Source organism: Leopardus geoffroyi, chromosome B2 (assembly GCF_018350155.1).
Source record: "Leopardus geoffroyi isolate Oge1 chromosome B2, O.geoffroyi_Oge1_pat1.0, whole genome shotgun sequence".
Classification (NCBI taxonomy): domain Eukaryota; kingdom Metazoa; phylum Chordata; class Mammalia; order Carnivora; family Felidae; genus Leopardus; species Leopardus geoffroyi.
Genome location: NC_059332.1, coordinates 111,185,059 through 111,206,043, shown reverse-complemented (window position 1 = coordinate 111,206,043; position 20,985 = coordinate 111,185,059). Strand labels below are relative to the sequence as shown.

General features: G+C 34.1%; 1 protein-coding gene across 1 annotated transcript in view; it reads left to right on the top strand.

Moving 5' to 3' along the window:
* The window catches only part of TRDN (triadin), a 389,767-nt gene that overhangs the window by 247,319 nt on the left and 121,463 nt on the right, over nucleotides 1-20,985 (top strand). Inside the window, exons 17-20 of the mRNA XM_045499455.1 lie at nucleotides 2,169-2,201; nucleotides 2,325-2,351; nucleotides 4,334-4,360; nucleotides 12,654-12,701. Of these exons, the coding sequence (XP_045355411.1) occupies nucleotides 2,169-2,201; nucleotides 2,325-2,351; nucleotides 4,334-4,360; nucleotides 12,654-12,701 (135 nt within the window). The remainder of the gene's footprint in view (nucleotides 1-2,168; nucleotides 2,202-2,324; nucleotides 2,352-4,333; nucleotides 4,361-12,653; nucleotides 12,702-20,985) is intronic.

Below are 20,985 nucleotides of genomic sequence, written 5' to 3'. Positions count from 1 at the left end.
ACACTGTATAAACCATTGCACCAGCAGAAAAATGAAGGACAACCAGAGATTTGAAAAATGATATTAAATTATATATATATATATATACATACACACACACACACACACACACACACATATATAACCCTAAGGCCCTCGCTTTATTGCAGTCTATATAATTTAAAAGATCCTGCAGACACACTGTGTCTCCTTGATAATCTCAGGAGCATTGGTAGATTTAATTTAAGAAAAAAATGCCTTCCCAGGCATTCATTTACATCCCAACTGCTTCCTTCTTGGAGAAATTCAGTGGATTGTGACTTGGGCAGTAATAAGAAAAAGAAAACGAATTTTCCTCTAAACAACTATTAATTATTTCTAAATTAACTTATTTGTTCTGGTTTATCATCTAGACTTGGCTTTTGTTGTTGTTAATGTTGTATCTTTTAATTTGTTTGATTTCATTTTTTTGTCTTTAAGATTGTTTATTCAATTACACATCTCTAACCCTATATTCTTATTTTGCTTTTACTTTTCTAGTTGTCACAATTAAGAAGTTTTTTCTTTAGTTAAAAAAAAACATGATAGGGAAACAGTGAAGAGTACATGGAGCCTTCCTATACATAGTTTTGAAAATTCTCATGATCTATAATTTTTTCAAAAAAAAGGTAAAAAAAATCAATCATAGATATGATTTGGCAATTTTATAAATTTATATTTATTAAAAATTATTCAATAGTTACATCCTGAATTATCCCATATAAGTGCTCTCAACAGCATTTTTCCTCATGTTGTTCCAAATTAGCACAGGTATTTTTTGCTTGTATGATGGCTTTCTGATGTTGATTGGAAGGCCCCCCTTGTTTTACTTTGAAATTTCACATATCGCCGGGATTGAATTTTGATGCATACCCAGATTACTCCCACTATGTTTTTGATGGTCATCACTTTGCAAATTTCTTAGAAATGTTACATGATTGGTGCTTCGGTCCCACAGTAGATTAAGCAACATATTTAATTACTCCATGTTTTTCAAACAACTTTTGGGAATGTTCTTACTGTCTTTAATTTTAGCTAAATCACCTAAGTGTCTGCTTTTTGACCTGTAACACTTGGTCAAGTCATTTGTTTTATTTGTTTTACTGCCTGGATGCAACCTTGTGAGTGGGTAAACTGCTCTTTATACTTAACATGCCTACACTCTTGATAAACAAATTATACACTTGAGAAGCTCATGAGATGACCAGAGAGATTTGATGGCACTCTATGTTTCTGAAATACAGTTCTTAGAATTCTTTCAACGTAAACATCTCCCAGTCTCCAAAATGTATTCATTGAATGAAACTTAAGAAATCTTCACATACCTTCTCTTTAAAAAATCCGATAATAATATACCTATGTTAAAACATTTCTTGAAAATCTTCTTTTAAATTAATTTGACAAGCTTGTCAAGGGGAAAAAAAAGGATTGCAGATAATAACACTCCATATAAAATTAGTACTTGCACTTTATATAAAATTAGTGCTTATTATAATAGAAATGCCATCTTACTCTTGAGGCCAGAATAACACTTTGCCTCATACAATATTGACAAGAGTGGATTCTTAAAAAGAAACACTATCTAAAAAGGACCCTATATGGAGCATTTGTCCTAAAAACAAGGGGAGTGTGTTTTGCTTTCCACTGAAAATTCAGTCTATTTTGGTGTTCTCAGCAAAGTCTTTGACTTAACTAAACAAATACCTTTTCAATATAAGATTTCACCTTCGAAGAGGAAGTCCATATGGATTCTGTCCATCTTTATCTGAAAATTATTTTAAAACAGCTGCAATAATTATCCTTTGTGCTTTTTTTATCCCAAATTTATTTGATGTTGATCTAATACAATAGGAAATTAATTATTTTCCATCCTTTATGGACCCTATTTAATTTTCTATGCTTTATTAATCATGAAGAATTGCTCTTATATAGAATATCTTTATGCTGTTCGGTGCAGGAACTCAGTGAGGGAAAGAGAGGAAAGATTTAAATATACAGTCTTAGTCTTTTCACAGCAATTATCAGTTGTTGAGCCCAGCATTAGCACATACATGTTTCTTTGTGTTAAAGCAATTAAATTATGACATATAAAATTGGAATGATAATAATGATGGTAATACTAATAACAATGATAATATTGTTCCTTTCAGAACAGGAAAAGAAAGAAAAACATGTGGAACCAGGTAACTGTTTTTAAATTCCTCTATCTTACTTTCATATTGTTACTTAATTTGCAATTGAATACTGAATTGCCATAGAATGGCTTGGAATTTTGACTTTTTTTTTTTTTCTTTTCTTTGATACAGCAAAGTCATCAAAGAAGGAACATTCAGGTGAGTTAGTCTGATGTTGCTGGGTTCTTTCTACCCTATATGCAATGTTTATTAATGTTGCAGCCTTATGACAAGAAAGGGTAGGAAATCCTTCCATCCCATAGTCTTTGCAAGTTCTTGACACAGAGTTAGCACCAATGAAGTTTTTGAAAATTAAAGCCAAATAATTTGTTACACTCTTGCTACCCAATATATGTCTGTGAGCCAGCAACACCAGGTTGTTAGAAATGCAATATCTCCACCTCCTTCCTGGACTGACTGAATCAGCATCTGTAGCTTTCTAAGTTCCCCAGTGAATTTTTCAGAGCAGTGTTTAGTGTAAAAAACAAACAAACAAAAAAAAAAAAACAAACAAAAAAACCCAATACAAAACAAGAGAAAAACCACTTTCTATAAGTGCATCCAATATTGCTTTACCTGTAAAATACGGAATATTCAATTCCAGCAATTACTCTCTCCCTATTCAAAATGTTACTTAATGACATTTCTTGAGTACTCAGGGGAGCTGCAATAAAAGTAGAGGTAGATTTTGCCCTCAATATATTTACATTCTAATGGGGGAAAATTGAATTGAGAATCGATCAGTAAAACACATATACAAACAATTCTAAAAATGCAGTAAGTATGAATACCAATGGTTTTCTTAAAGGTTTCTAGCATTTAGCCTGCCAATTAGTTATTTCAAAGGAAAATAAATGCAAGTTTCTAAACTTATTTTATTGACTTAATTTTAAAATATTACCTTTTGTTTTTGCCTTCAAATTTCTACTCAAGGAACTTCATTGAGTTTTCGTGTGTGTGTGTGTGTGTGTGCGCGCACGTGTGGCCATAGATTCATATAATGTCCATTATTTTCTCCTCCCATTTTATTGTATTTGAATGGAAATTGCATGTATTCAGTGCTATATAAATACCCATACAAATATAGCTCAACTATTTACTACCCTCCAACACAGACCACAGAAAACCCAGGTTCAAAGCTATACTTCTTATTCTTCTAAGTTTGTAAAACTTCCTCAGACAACCCAAATCCATTTAGTTCTTCCTCCAACTAGTTTCTATAGCATCATCTTCTTTCCTTTATAATAGCACTTAATATATGGTCAGAAATTAGAGTGCTTATTTTAATGCCAGGCACACAGTAGGCACTTGATAATGGTTTATTGCATGAAATGAACAACACCAAATAGAATAATCACATTAAAAAATTAAATGGGAATGAGGTTTAAATAATTTCCAAGATGAAATGATCACATACTTCACCATTTCACATTAATGTTGATATTACTTATCCTTTGGGAAGGAATTGTTTTGTTTACCTTACAGAGAACAGAGTATTAACATTTCCGCAAGTAGGCAATAACACATATTCTTATTTATGCACATATGCAGAAAACTAAAATAAAGTATATATCATGTAAATGTATAAAATATAAACCTGGAGAAACAGAGAATGACTATGGGTGTAATGAGTTTCAAGAGTTTTAATTATTATTGTCTAATATTAAACTTGACAGAATACAGTAACTTAAATTGCTTGAAATCATTATCTGTTCATTTCAGGGTATGATTACAGTGTAGCAACTTTGCAGTAATTAGCTGTATTTTAAAAATTGAAACCATTGGATAATTTATCAATTCACTATGTTCTTTTCATATCACTTGAAGTAAAATGCATTGACTTGTATATAAAAACAATCAGATTCTTAGCTAATTTAAAATGCAAAACAAAATGAATAAGTTGTGAGTGAACATTCTGTGTTAGGAGAAGATATATAAGTATAAAAAATATCTATGTTCATGGCATCTATTTATAATATATAAAAGAAAATGGAACAGTGTTGAATTTTCTCCTTCTCAGACCTGTATTTCCTTAGTTTCCAAGGTTATAGTCTTTTAAAAAATTTAAATAACCTTAAAACTATGTTAGAGACAGTGGACTTGTAATTAATTTAGATTTTATTATTTCTTGTCTTTAACAGCTCCAAGTGAAAAGCAAATAAAAGCAAGTATGTTGAATAAAACTTAAAATAACAGAAAGAGCATATTTCACCAGCTTACTAATTTAAGTTTTCTGCTTATAGACAATGCTAATGCTAATTTTTGAAGCTGGCTTACCAAATGTTTCTTGATTTTAATATTTGTTGTGCTGAAATAATATACATAATCATTCAAACTTCCCTTTTCTGTGAATTTATTCTTCTTAAAATTTATTTTCATTTGTAAATGTTAATTTCTCCAGATCATAACTCCTTTTTGAGTGGTTCATAATTTTTGTTTCTTATTTTGCAGAATAAGTGATCTCTTCAGTTTCTTAAACACATCAGACTTAATTTTCCTAACAATTAATCACTTGATCAAACCAACAGGCAACATAATTTGTCTACCAGTGAAAGACATTGTGTCTTGAATGAAATGAAGACTCCAACAACTTTAACTATTGCTCTTATAAAATCATAATTTCCTTTTAGGGTTTATATCTTCAGATGATGAATAATAACAGATAACTATAATATACCATGACATTTGCATCAATAGTAGCTTTCACTCCATGCTTAGGGACAAATGCTGGTGTCTTTGATGGTTTTTCTCAATTGTATGAAGTACTTAACAGATTGTCATTAATGAAAGTTATTTTAGGCATAAGGACATATATTTGATTTCAGAAAAAATATACTTTAACTTCTCTAAGATTGATATACAGGACTTACTGTCAAACTTAAGTTCTTTGCATGATATAAATATAATTATATTTTTCATTTGGTTTGGAGCTGCATAGGTATGGTATTAATATATAAAACAAATACATGTTTTATTTAGTGCCAGGATTTTGAGATAAAGTATTTCATTGGTGGATATATCAGAGAAAAATTAGAAATATAATGGAGAGTAACTTGGTGGGCATGTCTTTTAAAAAATTACAGTTGGAAGTGTTTATATAGACATTACAGACTTTGATTGAGAGGTGTAACGTGAACCTAAAATTCTATTTATATTTTCATGAAAATTTTTAGTTGAATGTAAAGCTGATTGGAACTCTGTATTATGGAATCTTCAGCATGCTAATACTTAGTCTGTAGAAATGCATAATCAAGAAAATATGTAAAACAAAACTGATAATTTTGCAGCACTGGTAGAGAATGTTAGATTGAAGACTATGCTAAAAATGAACATTTTCTTCCCAGAAAAATGTGACATATAGATAAAAATGTTGATTTGCAATAAAACAGCTCTGTTAAGTTCTGCTATCTATGAGGCACACTATCCAATCAAGTTTTGAAGAGATCAGCATCTTTTGCAGGAAATTAGCAAATTAAGTTGCTAAATCATCTTAGACCCAATATAAAAGTTTCAAAAGAATTAATACTCAACTCTTCATACAGTTGAAAAATTTAGACTTGACATGGGCATTATTGCTCAATACAAAAATTAATTACAGATAATTCATAAATTGCTTAAATTCTCTACTAACAGTGTGACCATCCATTTATTCAACTAAGAGTTGCTTTTCGGTCTTGAAACCATACAACAGAAGAATTTTTACACATCTGCTATGCACAGTAGGCCATTACTTTATTGTAGGCAATAACTTTATTGCTTAAGGTAAAGATTGCTCTTCATTACAAATACTCTTGAAAATTCCTCATATAATATGGTGCACATAGTTTTTTGTATATAACCTAAACATTTGGGATATGATTTATGGTATCCTAAGTTATGAGAGCAAATGAGAGTGAGATGTATAGTTTAATTAACATAAATTAAATATTTATGTGATACAATTGCTTGGTGTTGAATTAAAAAGGAAAGGTGAGATTGACAGGGTTAGTGCAAGTCCATCGAAAAATAAAAGGTAGTTGGTCATTAACACTTCATTCCAGGAAATAACTAGAATGTTGGTTGAATTTGTGGTGTGGAACTATTTGTTCTAGGTGCCGGAGGAAATCAAAATCACTGTAGGAAAAATACTGGAGGACACAGACAAACTCGGGAGCTCTCTTAGTTCATGGTGGAGGTCGTCATTGTACCATGAACTTGAAGGAAACAAAATATTTCAAATTCTAGAAGGTACTACTATGGAGGGGCACTTAATACCTCTCTATATAAAGTTATGTGTCAGGGGTTATGTGGGTAGAAGAAGACTGTCTTGGACTTAGCAGGCATGCCAAACCTAGATTTACAATTTCTGCAAGTCAACACAAATTCTTTTATCATAGGACATACAAAAATGCTTCAACACACCCAATTCCCTTCTCTGCAGTCCATTGTAGCTGCTTTCCCACACGCTGGATAGCAACATAGGAGTTGACAATATGATTAGCCATTTCCAAACAGGAAAAGATCCAAATAAGCAGATTTTTAAGCCCTAGGTCATTTCAGGTCTTTAATGTTCTCCTTGGTGAATCTTCAAGAGCAAATGCAGTACACAATGCTTAGCAACTATATTTGACCACATCATATCCTTTTTTTCCCTCCAAGAACACTTCAGTGACCAATGTGCCTCAAGACCTTGGAAACACATCTATATATTACTTCCTTCTTCGTATCAAGGACCACAGAGCTCTGATCATGTATTCTGTGTGCATGTTCTTCCAGCCTCTGGTCAATCTGAATTTTGAGCAAAAAAAAATTTTGAGCAAAAAAAATTCAATTTAAATTTAATTGAAATGTCAATAGTCATGCATTTTTCTTCCTTTGATCTTAGCACTGCATTTGACTTGTGTATGCTCAGCCACCAAGCCTGTCTTTATTACCTTAACTACACTTCAATACCTAAATGTGTGAGTCAGATGATTATCGCTTGATCTACTAATACATGTCAAGATTCTTCAGGAGAAACCAATACACAGAATTTAAAAGTAAAGTTCCTTTGGGGCACCTGACTGGCTCAGTCAGTGGAGCATGTGACTTTTGACTTTGGGGGTATGAGTTTGAGCTCCACATTGGGTGTAGAAATTGCTTTTAAAAGAAGGGGGAAAAAAGTCCCTTTTGAATCCATTAGGTGTATACTATTAGAAGAGTACTTGGGGACAATTTACATTAGTTAGAAAAGTGGCATTGCTTTTGGGAATCAGTTACCTACTCTGTAATGGAAGTTACTGGGGGAAAATATCTATGGACCTGAACAATAGCTCTGATGTCAATAAGGTGTGTCTAGAACACAGACTGCATGACATGTATGACTATGTATGTCAATTGGTGAAGACAGTCTTCATATTCATATTCATATTCATATGAATAATTATTATTAGCACTTCCTTTCACTTGCTCAATTTTTATAATAAATTATAATTTCACAACTCAAATTACAGACAAGGCTGACTGAATAAATTCAAAATAGTACTAATACAATACTAACAAAATACAAGCTACACACTTGGAAACGATATTTGTAGCACACATAAGTAACAAGAAGTGAGTAGCAAAAATTAAATAACTCTAAAAATGAATACAAGACATTGATAGAACAGTGGACAGAAAAAAATGGGTAAAAAGATATAAGTAAGCATCAAAAAAAGCCCACAAATGTTTTATAAGCATATCAAAAGATGTTTAGTCTCTTAGTATAATGTAATTTTAATTAGAAGCACAATGGGATACTATTGGACATGTGCCAGATTGACCAAAAAAGAGGAAAATTATTATTCTGGGAATGGTAATCATATGAAGCAATGGAAACTCACCATACACTGTTGGTATGAATGTAAAATTTGGGGGAACATTGTGGCATTTATCTGGAAAAATTAAACATGAGAAAATGCTATGAACTAATGATTTCACTTCCAAGAAAATTCTTCAACATGTGCACCAGGAGACATGTGTGGGAATGTTTAAAGCAGGATTATTTATAACAGCACAAAAATCAGACATGACCTAATCCATTGGCAGAAGGATGAATATATAATTATTAGAATGTACATATAGTGAAATACTGTACAGCAGTTAAAATTAATCAGCCACAGCTACTCATGTCAACATGGCTTCCATAAAAAGTTAAACAACGATTTTGAAACAGTGCCAAAAATGAAAACTAGTTAAGGGTACTCCATAGGCAGGATCTAGGGCAGAGGTTTAAGAATACACAGAAGCAAAACAAAGAAGTGATTTAATTGGCTGTAACTTAAATGTTTGCCTTGTTTGGGAAGGTTTAGTTATTTGGATGTCATGATAGTTGCTCTTGAGTTTTAGTTTCTCAGATTCCAGAGAAATCTAGAAGACTCTGGCTTTGGTTTGTTTCTATAAGCCACCAAAATCGCTAGAGCTACCCCAGTCTAAGAGCCTCTGTATGTGACTATTTTAACACTGCATCTCAACATGATGTTTTGAAAGAAGCAAATTACAAGAATTAAACAATATAAATCAATATTTATAAAGTTATCTCACTAAACAATATAGTTCAATCTATGAAAAATGGTCTTGTCTTTGTTTAGAGATAACTACATGTAATAAACAACTGTGTTAAAAAATAAGAAAATGATTAATATAAAATTTAGGACAATAATTCTGAGATGAAGGAAAAAGCATGAGGTAGTGGAATGAGTAAAAGGTTTCAAAAGCTTTGGTGATATTTTATTTCTTAAGCTTGCTGGATGTTACAAAGGTATGCATTTTTTATTACCATTCATTAAAGTGCACACATATGTTATATGCTTTTGTATCTTTCATTTATATAATATTTTTCATAATTAGTCAGGTTTTAAAAAAACAGAGTGAGAAAACAGAATTGGTGACACTGTCACAACTCCCTGGAGGCTGTGATGGACCACAGAGAGAGGAGGCAGCTGAGGTGGGAGGTGTATAGAAGTGAAGGATGTGGTTGTCTGCAGTTATAAAGAGTGACATATTATGTTTCTGAACTGATGTGAAAGTGTCACTGAGGTGGAAAACTGATGAGGTAGCAGATAGAAGCAATATTTGCAAGAAAAAGACCTTGACTTGGCAGAAGGAGAAGGGAGGCAGGATGGACTGGTATTAAATTGGGGTGGGGACCCATCATCCTTTGGGATTGAAAGGAAAACAAATGGCGCAGGTATGTGCTAGTGAGGTGGTGAAAACAGGGGGTAGTGTAGTCTGCTTTTATTTTCTCCCTGAATTTCTCAACAGCAGCTTGCCTCTACACTGCAGGGTATTGGAAGTTTGAGGAGGGGAGAGAAGGCATGAACCAGTTGTCTAGAATGGGAAAACAATTTCCGTAGGTCTGTGCTAGTATTGCTGATCAGTGTTGAACACTCCCCTTAACTACTGAAATGTGACAACTCAAGTGAGACCTGAAGCAGGTGTAGGGCCTTCCTCAAGTTTGGATGGCTGCTCAGGTGGCAGACATAAAGTAGTTTTGTGTTTTGAGGGTGTCATGGGCTGAATTGTGTCACTGCAAAGGATATCCTAAAGTCCTAAGTCAGTACCTATGAGTGTGATTGAATCAAGTTAGGATGAGGCCATACGGATTAGAGTGGGCCCTGAATCCAATGACTGGTATCTTTAGAAGGAGAGGAAGATTTGGAGATGCACAAATTCGTACAGAGGGAGGAGAATCATATGAACAGAAAAGGAGGAATTGGGGTGAGGCAGCTATAAATCAGTAAATGCCAAGGACTGCCAATAACCACCAGAAGCTAGCAAGAGGCAAGGAAAGATTCTTTCTATGAGAGTTCCAAGATAGCTTCAGAGTATGGCCCTGACAGCACCTTAATTTTGGACTTCTTGCCCCCAGAACTTTGAAAGAATAAATTTCTGGTGTTTTTAGCCACCGAACAGTTTAAAAGCAGCCTGAGAAACTACTGGTAACTGTAAAAGCAGATCACTAAGTGAATGATTTAACCATGGCTCATTTAAATATTGATAAGACTAATGAGCAGGAGCAGTGAAAAAGGGGTAAGGTCAAAAGAACAAAAGTATTGATGGAGTCAGATACTATTTGGAAAAGGTTCTTTTTAAAAAAATTTTTAATGTTTATTTTTGAGAGAGAGCGACAGAGTGTGAACAGGGGAGAGGCAGAGAGAGAAGGAGACACAGAATCTGAAGCAGGCTCCAGGCTCTGAGCTGTTAGCACAGAGCCTGATTCAGGGCTTGAACTTATGAACTGCCAGATCATGACCTGAGCTGAATTCGGATGCTTCACTGACTGAGCCACCCAGGTGCCCATATTTGGAAAAGATTCTTGAGTAAGTGAGCTGTAAAATGAAGAATGGTGCCAGAGAATAGATAGGATTTGGGGGATCAAAGTTTTGGAAGCAAAGTCCAAGAGTATGTTGGTAGGTGGCAGGAATCTTGTTTTAAGTGAAGAGGTCAAGGAAATGAGAGATAAAGCATACATATGAACTGTGTGTATGACTCCCAATCCTAGTTAAATATTAGAGTACCTTGGAAAGCTTCCAAATATATGAATACCCAGGGCTCCTTTCAGATTCATTAACTCAGAATCTCAAAGCTTTCAAAACTCTATAGCTCACCATAGACCTACTACATCTGACACCCATAAACTTGTAATAGCCCCCAACTTATTCTAATGCTCAACCGTGATTGAGAGTGGTTCTTAATGAAATCTCACAATAGTAGAGGAAGACAACTATGTGCAAAAATACTCAATGAGGGATGGTGCTAGAGTATAAGGTCAATAATGACAATAAGAGGAGGGATCAAGCCAGATACAAACTGATAGTGTACACTTCAAAGGAAATGAGATTTACGGAAAGCCAGGAGATAACAACCATTGAGAAATAATAGACACTTTGGTATGTAAGGGTTGGGAAAACAAACATTCTCCATTTTAGAAGACTGCTTGCAGAGTTGCAGAGGCCTTAGGGAGCTAGGGGGTGGTTAAAAGAAGACCGCAAAGCTCATGCTCTGAATAGAGGCTGAGGATACTGGTGCATATACTGTAGTGGAGAGTTGGAAGGACTTTGGTAAGGATCTGTTTTCAGGAGAAATGTGAACTCTGTTTTCTGCCGGAAGCCTAGGTTCATGGTGGTAACTGAGGTAAACACAAATGGGGATCACAGAAGGATTCAGCTTGATGGTCTCTTAGGGGATATTTGGTAATCAGTTTCCAAACTATGGTCTGGATCAAAGGCATGAGCATCACCTGGGAAATGATTAGAAATGTAAATTCTCAGGACATGCCCTAGACTCTTTGAATCACAAACCATCTGGGCTGTGTCTGCGTTTTAACAGCCCACGGGGTGACTCAGATGCATGCTGAAGTTTGAGAACCACGAGTGTAAAGTCTTTATCTGGAAGGTGTACAACAGCCAGGGGTCTGCATAGTCCTGGAGCTCAGGGTCTTAAGACAGCCTGGAAGAGGTTATTTACATGACTTCTTGCATAGGCTCAAATTGCAAAGCTCATGATATCTAATATGTTAGAATTAAAGCCTGAACATGATGTGAAGGCCTCTTCTGACATCTGATCTTTCTCACAGCCCAAGGTCTATGGCATAAGGACGGAGGGAGAGGGGGCATGAAGAGTCCTGTTGTGTGGTTGTTCCTAGAGCTCAGCTGCTGAGTGCATATGAGTGAGGGGGATACGTACACATACTAATGAAAATAAAAGTAAACATAAAAATACAGGTGGCCAAGGAGAACAACATCAAAAAATAAAAAGTCAGTAAAATGAGTAAATAAAGATTTGTAAATATTCACCAGTTCATTGTTATTTTTGTTATTTTCCTATAGACTGGAGAAAGTTCTTTCAATTAGCTATGATTCAAGGTCCAAAATTTTGTACTAGGACCAGCATTTCAGATTATGTCTTCCAGACAGCTCTCTTATATTCCACACCAGATAAACTACATGAGAAATCACAAGAGGCCACTTTGGCCTTTAAAAAATTTTCTCTCTCTCCAAGCAATATTCAAATGGAATTTTCCATAATATTACAGCTAATCTTTTATAATATAGAGCTAATTGATTGAGATCAAATACTGTTTGCCATCCCCATAATTAAAGGCTAAGCGAAAAAGTCCTCTTCTACAGAACTCATACATCATTTTACATTTGAATATAAACTAATTAGTATTCCAGTGTATTTTGTGAAATAAGCCACCTTGTTTTATGGCCACTACTTACATAGGCATTAAAATTTAATACGGCAGAGCAGTATGTGGGAGAGATAAGAGAGTTCATTACTTTAAAAATATGTAAGTACTTTATAGAGTGGCTCTTCTTTGCTGCTTGCTTTGCTCTCAGGCGCCACACATATTTTATCTTTTGGGCACTTTTAGTCTTGTCTGACTTACAATACCATAAAATATCGACCTGGCATCTCTGATATCCATTTCTCATTCTTTAATATCTGAATTTGCAGAAACTGAACGCGCCAAAGAAGAGGCTGGTGCTGCCTCAACTAAAAAAGGTAAATGCAGCTTGAAGAAAAAGATGTCATGGCTATAGCTTATTTCTGCTAAGGTTCCTAACTTAATGTATTGTTCGGTGCTTATAAAAGAGGTCTAATTTATTGATTTTGCTATTTCATTGACACAGAAACAAACCCACTTTGTATAAGATTTATGGTATCCATGTTAACAAGCTTTTGTGTTCAGTGTTCTAGTGCCAATGGTTTCACTTCTTTAAGGTCATAAACTAAAATGAGTAATTATAGTCCACTTGCAAGTTAGTTTTCAAAAAATTGAAGAAATGCTGCTATTCAAGCTGAACAGGATCCCAATCATCTGGAGAGTATTCAAGTTCAATATACTGCCTTAGGAAGACAGGGCTTGAACAAATGAAATATGGACTAGTAGAACTTATGTGAACAATGTTCACTTTGTGCTTGCATAATATTAAATTAGAAAATATTAAATTGAAATGCTCACTTGGGGATATTTTGCTATAAAAAAGGTTGGGAAGGTAGGGGTTTAAGTTTTCAAAGTTACTTCTCTTGTCATATCTAATCAGAGGCCTACATATATGAATTTTGATGCCTTTTAGGAGACATTTAAATAACATGTTTAAAACAGTAATATACATTAAAAGTAATCATCATGATGAAAAGTTTTACATATTCCCTATTCAAAATAATCTGGAACAATTCTACAATTTGTGATTCTTCTTTACAAGTAGAAATGAAGTCAGCAATATATCCAATGTTTTCAGAAGTATCTCAAGAGACAATTTAACAACCTTATGCTTAACATACACTCACACACACACGCACACACACAAACCTACACACATACCATTTCACACATACTTCCCTAAAACAACATCACCTTTTACTCCTAAAAAACTCTCTATTGCATATGCTTTATAAAGAGAATATATATCATCACTCTACGAAGACATAAAATGTAAATAACACATATCCACATTCTCAATACCAAGTAATTTATATATGTATAATATTATATATGTGAATATAAATATATATTATATATATGAATATAAATGAATACATGGATATAAATTAATGTAATATACATTTATATATTATTTAATAAACCATAATATAAATTACTATATTTAATTAATATATAAATTAATGTATAAATTAGTATACATATGTATGTCTAAGACAAAAATTAGATAAAGAATACTTTAAGAAAAGATATAAATTTTTGTAAAGTAATAATTAGAAGCTAGAGTTACTGAAATTAATGGATGCCTTCTCTTAAATACAGTTCTATTTATTATTCTAAATTTACCACACATAGGAATAAAATGTTTCCTAATTATATCTTTTTCTAATAACCTAAACTATTTTTGATAAGTGATTGAAGTAAATTTAGCTCAGTATCAATGTGTCCTAAGCGATAGAGTCATAAATCATCGAAGTCACTTTAATGTATCTCATTCTTTTGTGGTGTCTTATTTTCAAATCAGTTTTCCTTGTCGGCATTAGGTGGAATGTGGGTAATACTTGCTTGTTTCAGAAAGGATGATGCCATGGTATCATGAAAAGGCTGAAGGTCTATAGATTCAGGAAAAGTCATTAATATAGGGAAAGGTACAAGTGTACATGGGTCCAGGAAGTGAATATGACACAAGCATATGGATATGTGTTAAAAGCAAGAACAAAAGCAAGGCAAAGTTGTGGTTCAGAATTGGTAGCCAAGAGTGAGGCTAATGGGGTGTCCAAGTACCAGTATTTGGGTTTCATTTGGAATTAGATTTCAAATATAGAGCCTTAGGAAATTCCTCATTATGAAAGGCAGCCTGGAGACAGAGTTAAGAAGAGAAGATTTGAGGCACCTGGGTGGCTCAGTTGGTTAAGTGTCCGACTTCGGCTCAGGTCATCATTTCACAGGTGATGGGTTCAAGCCCCATGTCAGGCTCTCTGCTGACAGCTGAGAGCCTAGACCCCGGTTCGGATTCTGTGTCTCCCTCTCTCTCTTCCCTTCCTCCTCTCATGCTCTCTCTCTGTCTCTGAAAAATAAATAAAAATGTTTAAAAAAATAAAAAATAAACTAAAAAAAACAAGGAAAGATTCAACTACTTGGAGGTTGAGCCCTGCACAGACTCTCAATTACTTGGAGCCTGGATATTTAGGATAGAAATATAAACACACATAGTTTGAGTCCAATCAGATCAAATTGGAGTGAACAAAGGTACTTAACTGGGACTGAACCATCACTTTGTTAACTCACTGGGAACTTCAACCAAAAATGGTCCCTGAGTTTATAGTATGGCCAAACATTTCGGTTGGGGTTAAGTAGACCTGATTGCTAGACTTAGAGTGAAATGAAAAAAAAGAACTAATCTTTTTATGAAAATAAACTATTGGCACCAATTACTTTGCTTCTAGTAAATCTTAGGTCTCATGCCTCAATTCTTAACTTAAATATGATTCTGCACATTGGGTTTGCCTGCAACCACAGCATGGCAGAAGCAAGTGATCCTTCCAAAGCTGTGATAAATAAATGGAAATTCAGGTAGTGCTTTTCCAATTTAACAACTTACAAAAAATAGAAGTCAACGTATACTTCATTCATTTGTCAACTAGTTTTTCTGTCCCCTACACCCTCACTGACAATCAGCCACACATAACAATAGATACCGTTTCATCATGGATTTAGCCCCTAATCTCCACAACAGTTAGCATATTTTACAAGATGTTCAACTTGTAGTCTTTTCAAAAATAAGTAGAATAAGAAAATTATGTAGGGGTTATTTTTGTTTTCAAAACTTTGGAAACTGTTTTTCTGCGTTGAGGTTTGAACTAGGAACTGTATATGCAATGTTAGGTGGAAATTACTAATTTTGCAATTGTTTTAAAATTTTCACAGTTAAAAAAAGTTTACTTTAAATTAATTGCAATGTGCCAATTTATATATCTAGTATAAATTGTTTGATCTTAAGCCAGATTTTAAGTCATATTTTCTTTGGGGATATATATATATATATATGGTTATCAATATATCATCTTACTAACTTAAATTTGTTTTGCAGTATTCAAATCATTTTTACTTTCATTTGACACATATTTATGGTTTACACACTGTATACAGAATTAAGGGAAAATGTAGATGTTAATCTTGTTATGAACAACTTAAAATACTGAAAAATAGGAATTTAAGTTGTTTAAACCTCATTTTTTGCTATCACATAAAAGTTTTCTATGTAATTATAGTTTATGGTTTAAAGCCAACAGGGTAAGAAATAAATACAGATAGATTTCCATAGGAGTTTAAAAATGATTTGTACCTGGGGTAAAGCAAAGATTTACTACCTAAGATGACTTTAGAGTTAAGTCTTAAATAACAGATAGAATTTTGTTATGTAATCATTAGTTCGAAGGATAACCTGGGTACAGGTAACATAACAAGGCAGTGGTAGGAAATTTCAGGATGTATATGAGGAATGGCAAGAGAGTTACGGATATGGCATGAATTAATACAGCCTGGGCTAATAATGCTGTAAAGAGGCCTGATTTTAAAATTGGACTCTATTCCATGAGCAACATAGAGTTAATGAAAATTTTAAGTTTAGGAATAACATTCAGACATTTACTTTAGGAGGAGGTAGGGTAGGTAGGATGCAATAATGTAGGTGACATGTATTAAGACCTGGTATTAATTATGAGATTGCAAAGGAGGGATATTAATATAATTTGACAACTTACTAGCTTTGGGAGGGAAAAAAGAAATGATTTAATGACAATAAGTTTTCAGACTGAGTGCTAGAAGAATATTATTGATATTCTTATAAAAATTAAGAAGGAAGATGAGAAGTAGTTTGGGGAGGGAAGGCAAGATTTATTTTAGACATATTAAAGTGCTGGCAGCACATGCAAGTGACTTCCCATAGGTAGTTCCGAATATAAAACTAGAATTTCAGACAATTGCAAGACTGTAGATATAGAGGTGGGTGTCTTCTGCATGAGATTACTGGTGGAAACAGTTAAGAGTCCATGAGCTTGTCAGGAAGAGACGGCCTAGAGTGAGAACAGGGCTGGTGTGGAGTGTGAGGGAACATTGACATTTGGAGGAAGGAGGGCAAGGAAAGTCAAAGAAAAAAAAAAAGGACAGAAAAAAGTGACTAGAAAGATGAGGTTAAAGAAAAATAGATGTAATTATGTATAATGTCATAGTCACCACAGGAGAATAAACCATTTTAGTGACAAGGTGGAGGTCACCAAGTCATTGCCAAGCAGATAATTATTAATGATTTTTAAAATAAAATTTTTGGGGCACCTGGGTGGTTCAGTCAGTTGAGCATCTGACTCTTGATTTCAGCTCAGATCATGATCCCAAGGCTGTGGGATTGAGCCCTGTGTTGGACTCCATCCTGAGAGTGGAACCTGCCTAAGGTTCTCTATCTCTCTCTGTTTGTCTCCCCTTCCCTCTACCCCTCTCACCTACTCATGTGTGCTCTCTCTCTTGAAATAGAAAATAATAATAAAATAGAATAAAATAAAATAAACACATTTTCAGGGGAATGGCACACTTGAAACCTAAAGAAGGACAAATTGAGGGAAGAGGTAATGAAACATACAGGCAATCATGCTGAAGAAAATGGCTTGGAATAAAAGGAGAAATAGGTTAGTAGCTTAGCGTTCTTGTTTAATTTAAAGCCATCTCCCCTTTAATCTCAGAGGTAAAGTGTTTATTGTTCTTGTCAAGACGAGCTTCTCCAGTTGTGTCCCCTTTAATCAGTCGCCCATGCATATTTGTGGTATCATAATCTTTCCCATTATTGATTTTGTTTTGGAAATAGTATTCTCAATTTCAAAACTCCTTTCTTGGTTACTATTTCCCTCTCTGCCATTTTGTCTCCTCCACATTTTATCCAGTCTTCTGGACACTGGAATGCTAGCACCCCTTCCGAGCTCCCGCAAGGATGAGGCTTCTGTCTCTACTGTGCCACTGATGTTCTGGATAATGCTGATGATTTTATCATTGCTAAACCAAAGGAGCCATTCGGTACTCACATAATAGCTTCTCAGTTTTATTTACCATTTTATCTCTTCTCTAAGCTTCTCTTTTGTTGGCTTATCATGAGAACATAGCCTTCCGGTTCTCCCCCATATCCTCTGACCTTTATTTGTGACTTGTGTTTCTTTTTTCTTTGCTGACCCTTCAATTATTGATGTTCCCAGATTCCATTATTAATCCTCTGAACTTTTCATTTTATATTGTCTCTTTGTGAGATATGTCCACTTTCAAGGTTGAAATTCTGCCCTATATCCTGAAGATTCCCAGTTGTATGTTGCCACTTCAGGACTTCTCTGTGAAAAGGTTTTTTTCCCTCAAATTTCAAACTTATATGTTCAAATGTCCAACAAACACCTTCAAATATAACCCGTTTTAAACTAAATTCCTTGTATCTCCTTCCCAACTTGCTTTTCATTATCATTGGTGAAAATACAATCTCTCTTCACTTCACTGGAAAACGGGGGGTGATTTTTTTATCTTTCTTTACTTCATCTGATTAATCTCCAAGTGCTGCTGATTTTATCTCCTTAATATTTCTTGAATGTATTTCCTCCTATTCATAACTGTGACTTTCATCTTAATTTAAGCCTTCACTATCTTTTGCTTGAACCACTGTAATGAACTCACTACTGCCCTTAGGCTCTTTATTTTTATTTCACTAATATTCATTTTACCAGAATTTCCCCACAGTCATAGTAAGTTATTAAAGTTATAAAACAGAACAAGTCATTCAGTTTAAAACTGTCTTTTTCCAAGTTGACCATGAAATAAAGTCCAACCTTGTTAAAATGACATAAATCCCTCAAGATCTGACCCTTATATTCCTTCTCAACTTCATTTTCAGGTATTCCCTGCTTTGAATGCTACAACAAATACCATATTGCTCATAATTCCAAATTCAGGAATATGATGTAAAATTCAGGAAAGATGGGAGAAGGAAAGGATGGTCTTGTGAATACATTTATTAGTTAGCATCATCTGAGAATTGATGAGAAGCCTCTCTTTCCTGTCTCTCCACTATAACATATATCCAAGGACCTTTGTACCCAAGATGTAAGACTTTTTATTCCACAATTAATGATTTGTTCCATTGTTTGAGTCAGTGACATCTCTATGCACTACCTTTAAAATCTGATCAACCCTTGGGCAGATAACATTGCATTCTTATATCCTTGAAAATAATAATTTATCATGCTAAGGCTGTAGGTCTACATCCCTGAAGTAATGTATCGTGTGGGGGACTTTTCAAACTATAAATACTTTCCCACCACTCCTCACTTTTTTACCAGGATTCTAATATATCCCATCTCCAAGTAAGCTTCATTGCCTATGTACAAGCCCTTACTGCTAATGGGAACACGTCAGAGCCTTAAGAGTGATTAAGGTCAAGAAAGGAGAGATTAAATTGTACTGGAGAAGTGGATCCCTGAAGGAAATTGAAGGGGAGAATAATGAAGTAAAAGCCTGCAGCTACAGGAAAGTAACTTCTCCATCTCATAGTTTAGCTCAGGACTATTCCTAATTCAGGCATTACTTTCTAAGAGTGTTAGTTGCTTTGTTTCCTTCATATTAGTTGGGATCTCTGAAGAAGTGCAATACGAATCTACTTTTCACCCTAAAGTAAACCCTTCCAAATGTAGAGCAAAGAGAATTTCTCTCAGGACCAAAGGAGATTTCAGGTACCCTGTAGCACAGAAAAAGAAATTGATTAAGGTCTTCTTTTGATTCCAGGAAGTTAGAAAATCCACTTACTTAGATGAGCTATTTATTTCTAAAGTTTACTCTCCATAGGATTAGGCTTGATGAATTTTACATCAGAAGTAGAAATGAAAGGATCATCATTTCATGCAAAATGTGTTATTTTCTGTACAGATAATCAATATTTTCAGTGACCTTTTCTGAGTAACAAAAAACTGCTATAAAGGGGACTATCCTCCTTTATTTAATATGAATGTAGAACGCATCATTGGAAAGAAAACTTGTTCTTTTTGTGTATATCACAAATTGTTTACTTAGATATTTACTTTTCAAAGGATTAAAATAAAATAAGCTGAAAACTACATATTTGCTCTACAATATTTATAATGAGTCTTCTGAACAAAATAATTATGAATAAGACTATATACTATGGGCTTTTTTTAAATTTTTTTTAACGTTTTATTTATTTTTGAGACAGAGAGAGACAGAGCATGAACGGGAGAAGGTCAGAGAGAGGGAGACACAGAATCTGAAACAGGCTCCAGGCTCTGAGCTGTCAGCACAGAGCCCGACGCAGGGCTGGAACTCACGGACCGCGAGACCATGACCTGAGCCGAAGTCGGACGCTTAACCGACTGAGCCACCCAGGCGCCCCGCCACGGGCTTTATTATAATTACAAATTATCAGTGTTTCATTTCCACTAATGTACCACACATTTTACTAGCTCCTTTATGTAAATAAAGTAAATTCTGACTCTAGTTTGGAATTCAAGGCCTTCTATAATTGGCCTTATCTTCTATTTTTAGATTATTCCATATCTACTTTGGGGAAACCTCTGCTTCAGATTAATTTGTTCACTTTCCTCTATGCATACCTAAGGATTTTATGCTCCTCTGTCTTTCTTCACATCTTATTGGCTACACCTAAAATCAGTCCTATTCCTAGAAAACCACTAATACCAAAGCTTACCGATTTTCCCTCTCAATGTAAAACATTTCGTATTAAGATATATTGTTTGTCAATTAGCACATTTAGTTGCTAAGCAAAAATATATTAATCACTTGTTATATTAGGAACAATGCTAGATACTGTAATAAATGCAAGCAATACGTTTCTAAATATCCCATGTATCAAGGAAAAAAAATGACAGCAAATTTTGGATATATGTTGATCTAATGTATGACAAAAGCATTACATTGAAACTTGGGATGCAGTTAAACAGTGTTAGGGTAAAACTTACACACTTTAACAATATTCATTAGAAAAGTAAAAAATCTGAAAATCGAATATCCAGAAAGCCAATAAGTTTTTAATACAGAAAATTAAACCCAAAGAAAGCTGAAGGAAAAGAAATTTAAAAATGTAATAATAAAGGCTAATGAAGTAGTAAATTAAGTTGTACAATAGGGAAAGCAAACAGTCAAAGTTAGAGTCTCCATAAAACCTAACAAAGCTGATAGACTGTTATGAAAACTTATTTAGGAAAAAAAGAGAAAGCACCAAACATCAATATCAGAAAATTAAAAATAGGCATCATTACAGATCCTACAGCAAATTAAAAATAGGAA